Source organism: Anopheles coustani, chromosome 3 (assembly GCF_943734705.1).
Source record: "Anopheles coustani chromosome 3, idAnoCousDA_361_x.2, whole genome shotgun sequence".
NCBI lineage: Eukaryota > Metazoa > Arthropoda > Insecta > Diptera > Culicidae > Anopheles > Anopheles coustani.
In genome coordinates, this window is record NC_071288.1 from 44,145,623 (window position 1) to 44,159,209 (window position 13,587).

The 13,587-nt window shown below is 44.5% G+C and overlaps 1 protein-coding gene across 1 annotated transcript; it reads left to right on the forward strand.

The window, feature by feature from the left end:
- Positions 1–2,105: 2,105 nt before the first annotated feature.
- LOC131261336 (glycerol-3-phosphate dehydrogenase, mitochondrial) lies at positions 2,106–10,260 on the forward strand. Its single transcript, XM_058263345.1, has 8 exons — positions 2,106–2,216; positions 4,545–4,676; positions 4,743–5,009; positions 5,094–5,206; positions 6,505–8,065; positions 8,147–8,270; positions 8,542–9,201; positions 9,791–10,260. Exons 2-7 carry the CDS (start codon positions 4,572–4,574, stop codon positions 8,565–8,567), a joined length of 2,196 nt encoding a protein of 731 aa, XP_058119328.1. The 5' UTR covers positions 2,106–2,216; positions 4,545–4,571; the 3' UTR covers positions 8,568–9,201; positions 9,791–10,260.
- Positions 10,261–13,587: the final 3,327 nt, after the last annotated feature.

Sequence of the window (13,587 nt, forward strand, 5' to 3'; positions counted from 1 at the left end):
CCCCAACGCACGATCCAAGCTGCTACATCTCGCGTGAACTTGAATGTTTTTATTTCTAATCGCGAGAACAGGTTTCGATGAACCGCCAACTCGCGGTGAGCGTTCACAATGAAAAACTTGGCTGAGGAACTCAGAAAATCGGCAATCATCTCTTGAAAATCCGCAGTAGTCAATTGACGGTGGTCGGTGAGGGATTCAATGTCAGTAGCTTGAGGACAAATTATGTCAACATTGTGTAGTTTCTGATGTTTTGTAATATTTAGCTATGATAGAGTGAAATTGTGTAACATTTTCCAAGCACATTTTTCCTGAGAATCAAGTAAAACCACGGCCACAGTAGAGTACAGCTTTTCTACTCGTTGTGTTTTGTAATAACTATACCTACGAGGGCGTGAATCTAATAGTTCTTCTCTGATCAAAACAAACGACAGGTTAAATCGAAGTGAGTCGCTAGCTAAACGAAAATTATTTCTTTCGTCCCATAAGTTTTCCACGCGACTGGGACACCTACGATAAACACTTTTCGTTGTTTGGTTATGCGGAATATGTTCTATTTTTGTGCAGTGTGTATCGTTAATAGTAATCGTTGTGACATCGTTGACTTTGACCATTCGCAGGGCGCGTGAAATGAAACGCGATTTGGATCAGATTTCAAAAGCAAGTTGCAAAGTAATTGTTTTGGCAACTTAAATTAGTTTTGAGGTCCTTAATTATCGACAAACAGATAGAAGCATCTCCTAAAGGCGATAGGAAATAATTTACTAGGTTAATACTAATGTATCTTGAATCGTTCGTCAATGACAGTGACCGATAAAACTTCTCCATAAACGCAAAAGAAAAAGCTTTTTTGAATAGTTCCCACACACACCAACCATTGGTAAACTTACGCGATTATTTACGTCCAATATTGATGTAAGATAAATGACTCTGAGGGCAATTGGTTCGCTTCCTCATCATATCGATAAAACTGTACTATCAGTAGCACATAGAGAACCGCGGTTGTCACGATTGCACAACTTAACACGACTTCGTTCCGTTCCGTTCCAACCATCATCCCCCTTTTCCTTGTCAACTCGCCGGAGATCCTTAGTCCATTGTGTCACATAGGGGGGGGAAGAGAAATTGATGCACTTCTTTCTAGTGCACTGCAAACCACTGTGGCCAAGTCAGTACTATGATAAGATCAGATTGTCTACAACGTGCATCTCAAGCCGCTTAACACCGGTTTTGCCCAATCGTGTGTCAATTGTAGCTTATTTTATATTTCACGGTCGATTCTGTAACATCCGTATGAGACCAGTGTATGTCGCGTTCTCGGCTTAACGAATCATACAGGGATGGCTAATGCTTATATACTGATTATATTTGATTTAGAAAAAGGGTAGAATTTTAAACTCCCAATTTGATCATGCTGCCACATGGTCATGTTAAATGTTATTTTAAATTACTTACAAGAAAATATGTCGTTCTGCTTTGAACATCTCTGTCACACTCTATTCAAGAACTAGTGTTATCAAATTTAATTAATATGAATATTACCAGTTTTTTATCGTGATACTGTGTAAAACATGGATTACTTTGAGTAATTATAAAAGGGTGTGTTGAAAAATGGATCCTTACTGTATTTTGTGAAGCTCGATTTTTTCTTATAGCGCCCATAGAACGAATGCATCGAATCAATCATATGAGAGGATCCGTAGGGCATAGCATCCAAAAGAGACAGTTCTGTCTCCTCCTACCATTCTGGCATACTCCGCACATCTCTATTTTCCGCTTGAAGACAGGACCTGTTGTTTATTTATAGTGCGATCATTTCCACCTGTCTCCACCGAATACCGGTGATCAGCTGCATCCGATTCGGACTAGCGGATCCTACTAGGATATGATATAATAGTTTACCACCATCGCGTAAGTTTTTGCGCCGGTACAACGTAAATAAACCGCGAATTAAACAGCGTTTTATGGCGGTATGGGTGAACCTCGGTAATCTCGAACGACTAAACACGAGCGGGACCGTGCTCCCTTGGCGCGCACCACGGTGGGGTATTGGTGCCAAGTTGTTGTATCCGATCGCTAGTCGTTCACCGTACATCGCCGCTTCGAGTCGAGTCTCGATCGTCAACCGGGGCCATTTCGAGGCACCGACGAAGAGAGAGAGTTAGAGTAGGAGCTCCATCAGCAGCTCGTCCCTTCACCTGTAGAAGAGGCCACAGAAGGTACGTGCCCACTACTGGACGTAACCTTCGCAACTGTCCCAGCAACTGTCAAGGTAAAGGCGAATGATTGTCCAGCATCGAGGTGTCACCGCTAGTGCTCCAAAGTCGTTCGACAGTGCGTGCCACCGAATGTGAGACGTGCGGATAAAGGGCCCATGTAGTGGCCTAGTGTAAAAGAAAAGGATTTTTTTAAAATTACTTTATTATGTAACGGGTTCGTTACAAATAGTGACAGTTTTAAGGTGTTAAAAGCAAATGGTGTTTAAACGCAAAATGTATATAATTTAAGGACAATTTAAAACTGTGTCTTAACGGAAAGGGATAGTGAAGGATGTATGCTACAATGGGCAATCATTTATGTAATCGAGAAAAAAAAAACCTCTCTAACTAATAGAGCACCACATCACCGGATCAGGCCGAATTGTACAACCCGTCTGATTTTGCCGCACTGCTGCACTTTATTAATAGAACGGAATGCTTAGGGTTTGCAAATGGCAAGTGGACGCTGTGGTCTTTTAATTATCTAACGATCGGTCGCGGTAGCCCACCGTTTTGTCTACCGGGGAATCGCTTTGAAAGTCACTTCCCCTACAAAGCCGGTTAATGATTGGTGTGATCTGACCGCAGACGATGGTTAACCGGCCGATCGCCGGTCAAACGAGGACGAGTTTTTTGCCAGTCGGTAGCTTTCCGAAGGATTACGATTTATTGAAACGTTTGTACCATTGCCAAATGAAATGTGTCCCAGCACGAACAACTATCACGTGACTGAAAGGTGGTGAAGGAATGTTGCGTGGTTCTACGTACGATTAAGTATCTTCGTTGTTGTTCCTTTCATGCCTAACTTCCCAACTCGTTTACCGAACGATGCGATCATAAACACGATAAAAACGTGATTGTGCTTCAAGTGCCGATGTACAACTATCCGGTACTGTATAATGACTGCCCGACTCACCGTGAATCATCGGCGTCGGCATCAAACCCCCGAGGGCATTGAGCATACGCCGATGATGTCATAATGTCGAAGCCAGCACGATCATACACACATACAGTTTCATGCATTCCCATGTTAATCTTAATTCTTCTATGGTTTAATATCTCCCGGTTTGATTCGATCTTCCATCGTTCAATCGCATTCTGATTTTATGGTGAACAAAAACGACCAAAACCAAACCGCCAAACATCATTACCGTTGGCATGTTTGCAAACCAAAGCCAAAAGCGCTGCGTTCCGGTTGAGAGATTTCACGACCATCACCAAAGCTCGGCTCGGGGAGTACATTTCTTGAGGGCCCCCATCTTCCTGCCCCCACATAAACAAACAATTCTTGTTCGCGAATCCCACCCTTTCTCTCCCGTGCCCCGTTTTCGCGAAATCGCGTGGCAAAAACGCCATGTAGTAATTACAATTCCCACGTTGTTGTCGTGCGCCACCTTCCCGTGTGTGATATCTCCTTTACTTGACCTCTACTAGGCGATGGATGTACTTCTCTTTGGCGTGTCTCATGGGGCGGTATTACGTGTGTTTAGCCTGTGCGTTTGAAGATCGACTTTGCAGATATTGTACTACCAAAACTAGCCTTCCTCACACAAAATGGGACCTTCAATCGGTCGCTTTATCTCAGCTAACAAACTCCAATATAGGGCAATAAACGTGGTTGTGCTTATTGTTCATTACGTATTTCAAACACCGGCTTATAATAGGCGTCCTACACACTGACGCATCAGAACACCGGAATGACTTAACATTCGCTGTAATGATGTCATTAAATGATACGCAACGAATTCATTTATTGCATCCCGGGCTTGACTGATTACTCCTCCTTCACTCCTTGGAAAGGGTGGAGGTGTCTCGTGTGATGTTCAATTTTAACGCACACCCTTTCCGGTCGCAGTGGCGACAAGCGCTTTGAAGTTCACGGACGCTGGTCCAGTAATGCATGTGCAGTTGTAGTAATTTACCCCGTATGTGCAGTGTTGTGTGATGTTTGCGTGCCGTACGTTGCAATTGTACACCGGAATGTTATCGTCTGTCTTATCGGTGCGGTAGCACGTGCAAGCTGTTCAGCACGATGCTCTTGTGATAGGATTGTAGGTCAGTACGGCAAGGACATTTGTATTCGCCTCACATTATCTGATCAGGATCATACGAGATGTCAACCAAGTGATAAAAGAAGGTGCACAACAAGTGGACTGCGAAGATAAGCTGTATTTGTAGAAAATCCTAGAAAACAGAGACATAAAAAACTGACCTTTGATTCGATCGTCGATCACCTTCATAGCGATGAAATGCTGACCCAACGTTTTATTCTTCTTTTTAATCGCACAGCCGTTCGCACAAACCTGCTAATCAGCTATGGCTTCAAGACTACGAAAGTTCGGTGTAACCGCTGCTGGCATCGCCATCGGTGCCGCCCTGTCTACCTATGCCCTCCAGCACAAAGATGCTCCCCAGTATCAGGTAAGAGTCGGTGGCAGGGATAAGTTGAACACGGTCAACTGTGATGCAACCCTTTTTATTGCACAGGTTCAAATGGAGGAAATGCAGCGCGTTCGCCGCAAGCGCACCCTTCCGCCCCGATCGGAGCAGATCCGGGTGCTGCAGAGCGGCGAGGAGTACGACGTGCTGATCATCGGTGGCGGTGCGACCGGTGCCGGCTGTGCACTGGATGCGGTGACGCGCGGCCTCAAGACGGCGCTGGTCGAGGCGGATGACTTTGCCAGCGGCACCTCGTCGCGCTCGACCAAACTGATCCACGGCGGTGTGCGGTATCTGCAGAAAGCCATCCTTGGGGTGAGCCATTGATCGGGAACGAAAATCATTCCCCCCAAAATGTAGTGCTAACAATGATTCGTGATCATGCCCTTTTCTTGACAGCTGGATATTGAACAGTACCGGATGGTGAAGGAGGCGCTGCACGAGCGTGCTTCGATGTTGCGCTCGGCGCCACATTTGACGCGACCGTTGCCGATCATGCTGCCCGTTTACACGTAAGTTACGTGCGTTCATGCAAATTTGTGCCACTTGCGATGCCGAATTTTTAACTCGCTTACAGTTCAACTTAATTTAAAAAAAAACGCTTTTAAACTAAATAGAAAACAAGGTTAAGGTTTTAATGTAGAATATCAGTAAGTCGGTAGTCAGAATGAGTAAACATAAGATTGCATGTGGGAAGCATGGTCATTTAGAAATCTTTGCTAGTTGCACACTGCAGAGGCGGATCTACCTATGAGAGGACTTTTTGGGTCCCGGGCTGCAAACCTTAGACTGAAACCACCGATAGTGTTTAGTGTTCATCGACAACCGGGCATTCGAACGGACAGCGAGCGAAATCGATCATGTTTTTTTTTGTAGTTAAATTTTTGGCAAACTTTTATATTGCTTTACCGTTGGTAATTTTCACCTTTAAAGTGTTAAAAGTTTCGTTCGTCTTGTTCGGCTTGAAGTGGCTAAAAGCGCTCCACAGGCGATCAGTAAACCAATTTGTATTGTTATCTATTCAAATGATTTTCCTCATCGAAGGCGAATTTGAACAAAGATTATTGACTAGATAGAACGATTTCAAAGGTATTGCGCTACAATGAAAAATCAAACAATCACGTTCCAGGGCATCGGATGAATAAAGTTATTTAATTGAAGAAAAATATTAATAAAGTAGTTGCCAATATAAATTATTTATCCTTTTTGGATTAGGATCTACAGGCCATAATTAGGCAGGATTCGGAGAAAGGGAAATGTTCAATTTATTTAGTTTGCTTCTGTGAATGTGATTCATTTCAACATTTTCACATTTTCATCATCATGGAAATAGAATGAGGAATTTATAGAAATAATTGGAAATCTAATCTGAATAAAAAGCCAATCAGAAATTGTAGCTTTCCCCAAGATTCTTCTCCTGATATTTCCTATATAGATCAATTATCATTCGTGTGATATTCGTAAGATATGTAAAGGAGCTATGAAAGGATCGTCTGTAGAGAATCCGGTGTTAGTATCGTTAGAAAAGCTGAGAGAGAATATAGAAAATTGCCGAGGGCTATCATATGACAATGCTGTAAACATGTATAAAAATTGCAAGCTCTTATAATACAAATAAGTCTAACTGTGGGCTTTAGTATAAAGCCATTCAGAGCAATGGAACGGTTCGTAGGGCCCCGATTATTCCTCCGCATAGGATGCTGGAATAGATTCATCCGCCTCTTTGAACACTAATAACACATTGCATGGAATTCAGATAGCATTCAATCCAGAAACAAAATGTTCATTGCTCATGTATTTCCTTTTCCAGTTGGTGGCAAATCCCGTACTTCTGGGTCGGCATTAAGGCGTACGATTTCGTGGCTGGCGACCGGAACGTGAAGAGCTCGTACTATCTCTCTCGTGAAGACGCCCTGGAGCTCTTCCCGATGTTGCGAGGTGACAAGCTTTGTGGTGCGATTGTATACTACGATGGGCAGCAGGATGACGCGCGTATGAATCTAGCGGTCGCGTTGACTGCGGCCCGCCACGGTGCCGCCATCACCAATCACGTCGAGGTGCTGGAGCTGCTGAGGCGCAAGGACGAGGCGGGCAAGGAGGTGCTGTGTGGTGCGAAGGTGCGCGACAACATCAGCAAGAAGGAGTGGACGATCAAGGCGAAGTGCGTCATCAACGCGACCGGCCCGTTCACCGACTCGATCCGCAAGATGGACAACCCGACGGTGAAGGAGATCTGCTGCCCGAGCTCGGGCGTGCACATCGTCCTGCCCGGGTACTACAGCCCGCAGCAGATGGGTCTGCTCGATCCGGACACCTCCGATGGGCGCGTGATCTTCTTCCTGCCCTGGCTGAACGGCACGATCGCGGGCACGACCGACTCGCCATGCGACGTGACGCGCACGCCGACGCCCACCGAGGACGAGATCCAGTTCATCCTGAGCGAGATCAAGAACTACCTGAACAAGGACGTGGACGTGCGCCGTGGCGATGTGCTGTCGGCGTGGAGCGGCATCCGTCCGCTCGTGTCCGACCCAAACAAGGATGACACGCAATCGCTGGCCCGCAACCACATTGTGCACGTGAGCGACTCGAAGCTGGTCACGATCGCTGGCGGCAAGTGGACGACATTCCGCGCCATGGCCGAGCACACGATCGACGCGGCGATCAAGGCGTGCAACTTGAAGCCGGAGCGCGGCTGCGTGACCGACGGTCTGTGGATCGAGGGCGCCCAGGGTTGGACGCCGACCATGTACATCCGGTTGGTGCAGGATCTGGGGCTGGAGGTAGAGGTGGCCAAGCATCTGGCAATCTCGTACGGTGATCGGGCGTTCGCGGTCGCCAAACTGGCCACGCTCACCGGTAAGCGGTGGCCCATCATCGGCAAGAAGCTGCACCCGGAGTTCCCGTACATTGACGCCGAGGTACGGTACGGCATCCGAGAGTACGCGTGCACCTGCGTCGACATGATTTCGCGCCGACTTCGGCTGTCGTTCCTGAACGTGCAGGCTGCGATCGAGGCTCTGCCCATGATTGCCGACATCATGGCCGAGGAACTGAAGTGGTCGAAGGACGAAAAGGAGCGCCAGATCAAGTCGTGCGAACACTTCCTGCAGACACAGATGGGACACCAGGCAAACCGCACGCTGAAGGAAAAGGTTCCGATCAACCTCTCCAAGCCCGAGGTGGACATGTACGTGAAGCGGTTCGAGACGATCGACAAGGAAAAGAAGGGCTACGTGTCGATCACGGACATCAAGCGCGCCATGAAGTCGTTCGGCGATGCGGAGGTGACCGGCGAAGAGTTGCACGACATCCTCAAGGAAATCGACACCAACATGAACGGACAGGTCGAGCTGGAGGAGTATCTACAGGTGAGATAAACTTTCGCCGACATGGGTGGTAAACTAAGCTAGGCGAAATAACTAAATTCCCTTTTCTTCCTTCGTCTGCAGATGATGTCCGCGATCAAGTCCGGTTTCGTGTCGCATTCGCGGTTCGCGGCGGTTGCAGAGCAAGAGGAGATCCGCAAGGAACAGGAACGCCTGAAGAAGCAGATCACCATCGAGCGTTCCGGAGGTGGCCTTTAAACGTGTTCCTTTCTTTTATCCAGGGGAATCCGACATGGAGACCATTGATCGACCGATCGGCTCCGAGACCTTATCCCAAAGGAGGAGTGAAGCTCGGTGCTAAGCGATCCTCGACGGTCCCCATTTCCGACATACCCTATCCTACACTGATTCTCTTATCCTCCCAACAACAACAATATCATCAACAACAACAAAAAGGTAATGCTACCGACCTTGGGGTCACACTAACGGGGTTTCCTTTTCTTTCTTCCCTTTCGCAGCCACTAGTCAACGAAAGTCAAACTAAACTTCTGTGCGCGTATTTGTCGGCCCATTGTCGCCACTAAAGCATGTCCCTACAATGCAACAAAAATCCTCTCCGCTGTTTTATTGTGCAAACAATCGCCTTGAACCAAAGTTCACACCAAAAGTCAACTCGAGAAACACTCACACACACAAATACCTTTCTAATTGTTTCCGCACCAAACAGACACTCGGCTGGAGGATTATCGTAATTTTATTAATGTCTCACAAATGTTCCCGCCCAGAGAAGGAAGCGATTAGGTGTACCTTTCCTTCCAGGAGCTTCTAGGCAATCGAACATGTTTCACCAATGTTATGTTAATAGTGTTGTAAATAATTGTTGTTAATCGTGCATTCGAATCGTATCTCCTTATAGTTGTTTTTGATTCAACGCAAACGTTAGAACAGATCCCGCCGAGAACGAACCTCGTAATAAGAACGATAAAAAAAGACATAACTACCTACAGGCGAACAAATACAAGTTCCTTGCGAGGTGTAATTGGTGCAATATTTATTACACATTCTCAAATACATAACATTACATAGCGATCGCTCGGCGAGAAACACAAACAGCATGCAAAACGGTTGCAGGTTTTCACATGAGGATGATCGTTAGCATCCATCTTTTTCAACTATAGGTAAACTATTCAACATATTTATTTTTTCCATCAAAAGCTTATGGTGGTTGCAAAAGTTGCTGATAAAATAAACCTATGCAAAAGTATGAACAAAAACCCTGACAGCTTTACACCAAAGCAGTGTGAATCGAGATCATTCTTCTGTAATGGTTGTTTGCTGTTGATGAATAGATTTGTCGCATCAGATGGTAAAGTCGCTGTCGGCAAAATCGGAAATTGGATTAATATTGGCGTTATGTGTGGCTTATTTGTGCAGTAATGTGTGCTCTCATTTAGTTCAAATTGTTTATCTTTGTGTTTCGAAACATTGATACATTTGCTCTGTGTGTAATAAGTTTTATTTGTTTGTGATTTTACTCATTTTCTTTTAATATGTTTTGTAATATTTAAGTTTTGTCTACATTTAACATTTGTGTGTAACTTTTTCAATACGAAATATCATCAGTTCACTGTTATACGATTTTATTGTTTATAAACACAGTTTTTTTGTTGGGATTTCATCGCTTAATTTCTTATGCTTTTCTTCATGTTTTAATATGTTATTTTCTTTTTCTCGTTTCCTCTATTGTCAACTTTTCTTTTTCTTTAGCATCAACAACAAAGGCCATGTTGCATCCAGTGCGATTCTACGGTTGAAAGATGCGATATTTATTCTGTTCGTTGCTGTTTTTCCGCGAACAGGTGTGGTCAACAGCTGGAACCAGTTCTAATGTGTTGGAAAATCAAAACTTAAGCCTACATGTACTGGGCATATGATACTCTAAAATCGGTACTATCTTGGCTTCTACTTGTGCAACTTAAAGTCGGACTGTTTAAATTATCCTTGTTCCGAAAAACACACGCTAAATTGTGCATCTGCACCAACTCGATCATTTCGTTAAGGTACTGTTCAGCAGAACATATTTATGAACTGTAATATCTATTGTTTTTGATGTTATCATTTGGTTGAATTCGAAAAAAAAAGATTTTAAGATTATTATTCATAAGAATTAACACGATTTTGTTGATTAAATCAACGAAATATGCAATAAACTATAACAAGAACTATCGTTTTGTTCTTTAAAATATTTTTATTCAATTGATCGATCAAACTATATCACAATAATGTATTTTTAATAAAGGTGAGAAATTTTAGTTTGTTAAACTGTAAACTGAGCTTGACCCTCGAAAGCTGCTCGCTCATTACGATCAACATTACGATCATCTGCTAATAGAAGCATTTTGGGTTTACAGCGACCCGTTTCCAATATCCCACATTCAATGGGTAGCTCGACAACGTTCTTTGTTTATCTTACTTCAGTCTTGCAATGCCACACATCTGTTGATCAAACGTTTGCCAAAAAAGTTTCTACGAGCTGCCCGGTTATAGCAATCTTTTATTGGAGAGAATCTTCCTATATTTCAGAGATGTTGCCCATTAACATCAAAGTTTTGACCCGGATATAAATTTGTGGATGGTTTCTATTAAGTTTAAGAAGTTTTCACTAAAGAAAACAAAATCATTGTGGCCTTCCAGAACAACTTTAAAATTATGAACCTGTAGTGAATTTAAAGATGCCTTCGTTCAAAAACGATTAATACAAGTGGGATGAATCAGTTGGGATATACTAATAAGGGTGTTATAAGATCGAGTAGCTAAATAGTCATTTTAGATGAATATTTATTGTTTATAGGCAATTTTGAAGATTTCATGAATTGAAGTTTCTCTCAAGAAATTATCCGTCTTGCGCACATAATTTGTATGACCTGTCCAAACTCGCACATTCCTACTGCTAACAATCACTATATTTGGCAGAAAATTGTCAAACTATATCAAGGGAAATTAACGATGTACAATTGTTGCTGGTACACTGTCACCTTACATAAGCAAACAACAGACATAAATGTGACATAATTGAGTCTCCAGTCTTGTCCATGCTGATAACAATTAATTCGTATTATTATATCCATTTTCTAACAAACATTTCTTCAGTTTTCTACTTCGTCAGTACCCCGCTGACGTGCGGTTGGACGTTCTTCATGTAAATCAGATTGTTAGCTAATGAAATAGAGAAATCCGAAAAGAAAATAATACAACGTAGAGGATAATGAAACATAAAATCACTCGAATCCTTTAAATTTTCCACACCACCATCACCACCACCAACGTTGGCGGGAGGTTCCAGAAGTCACGTGCGTCGTATCGAAGCGGCGACTGCCAAAACATGGGCGTAACGGGTGGAGTTTAATGTTGGTTAAATAGACAAATTTCCGATACCGCACCTGCGGCAATGGTTGGTGCCGCCGATGGTTGCGGAGGAGGAGTGTGGTATTCACCTAATATTAAATAAGGCTACAACATTTTTCGTCTTTGCTTTGGCCGGTGTGCTTTTCCTTATCTGCGCTCTGGAGAGATCGATGAATGATTTTTTCCTAATGTAGCAAGCAATTTCGTAAGATGTTTTATCACACAACGTTTTATGGAAAGGTGACATAATTCTATCGAATAAATTAAGATGATAAGCTCAAAACGAGTGAAGAAGATGTGGAATCAGTGTTGTGTCGGTATGCAACCCGGGTTTATTCTAAGTAAAGGCGAAATACCTCCATACCTGTTTTCTAAATTGAATTGAAATCTTCCTGCACTAACTCCGTGTGTGTGTTACTGAGCAAATCTTAGGAGGAGTTTCGCTTCATCCTCGCATCTCGCACGGTGAAGCCCTGCCCTGCCACGTGCGAATCCTTACGCCAAACGCACGCAGATCGAAATCTGCGTTAATTATCATAGGAACAATTATCATTGGCCAAAAAGCGTCGCTGGCCAACAGAAGCCCACCGAAAGGGGAATGTGGTAGGGTAGGGTAGGTGCGAGAGAACGGTAGTAGCATCCGGTGTTGTTTGGACAATCTGTGCTCTTCAGCGGGCGTTTCGTCCTGGCGTCCCAGTGGCAAAACCCGGGCAGGGAAAAACGCTGGACAAACCCTCCTCAGTAGCGAACGAAAAAGGACGCTAAACAACGCCCTGATGTTGTTATCCTCTCACTCGAGTGTGTATGTGCGTGTGTGTGTGTGTGAGTATGATGTTTGTATGTGTGCATGTTTGGAAGCAATAGCGCAAAGGCAGAGGGGTTCATTTCGGCCTTCAACAAAGAGGGTGCTTCCTTTTAAGGGGCCTTTCGCCGACATCCTGGGCACCCGTGGGTAGCCGGCGATGGAAATTAAAGGCAACGAAGGACACGGCTCCGAATGTTGCCATTTATTTGCCTGTGGCCAGAACGGGAAAGACAACGCGATAGATAGGGTAGGCAGAAGACATCAGGTTTTATGTTTTTGGGCTCGCCCGAAACGAGTGAGCAAGAGGCGTAGAAAGATTGTTCCCGGTATGCACACTTCGGCAGAGTTGGAACGGGCGAACTCAGATGAAGCGGATTTGGGTGCTGGATGGAAACGGGGGTTCTGGGATGGTATATTTTTACAACCATTCCCAACGGGCGGTTCAGCCTTCCAGGAGTCATTTCACGAGCAGCTTATACCTCATGCAGGCGTTTACGATCGTTTTTGGTCTGAATGCGTGAGAAGTTCTTTCGAGATGTAGATGTGGAGAATGTGTTTTCTCATCCCGACCCACTAAACCCCACCACTGTTTCCCCCCTTTGTGGCCCAAACGTGGGGGGAAGATAAACATTTTCCGTGTGGTCTTCTGAAACGCCAGCAAGCGGGCGAATTGAACGAGCAAGAAGGCAAGCAAAGTATTCCTTTCATGCATGTGCACTACATCCACATTTCCCTGGAATATGCTCCGTCCGCAGGCTATGCTGTAAAAACATGGCAAGGGGTCACGATGCGCGAGAGTAAGATAGCAAGCATGATGCTCCGAATTTCACTCCCATGGCTTGTGGACCGAGGCGTTGTGAGGGTTTCTCCGGGTTTGCCTGCCATGCAGCGTGCGCGTATGCAGCATCTGCCCCTTTTTTATGCTGGTTGGCATCGGGACAGGGGTTCCGTCGGGGCTGGTCTGGCCCGAAGCCGGCGAGCATAAAATTAGAACCGAAAACCAAAAACTAGGAGGCCTTGTGCATCGAAAAGCCGCGATTCGATGTGCGTGAATATGTTGAGGACCACCCTTAAAATTTCTATGCAGGAAGGTGAAGGAAACGGTATTGTGTTCTTCATTTGATTTGGTGTGCTAAACTCGAGGAGAAATATCGAAGTCGAATGAAATATTCGTAATAATAAATTCTTTCGTATTCCAATGTAAACCGGTCTCGAAAAAACATAAAATAGTACAGCAAATGGTCAATTGTTTCCACCGTTTGATGTTGTAAATCTTCACTGGTTGGATCTTTATTTTCGTTTTAACAAGGAGGTGAACTTCAAACTAAACTGAAATCCCTTCTTAGCTCGTTCT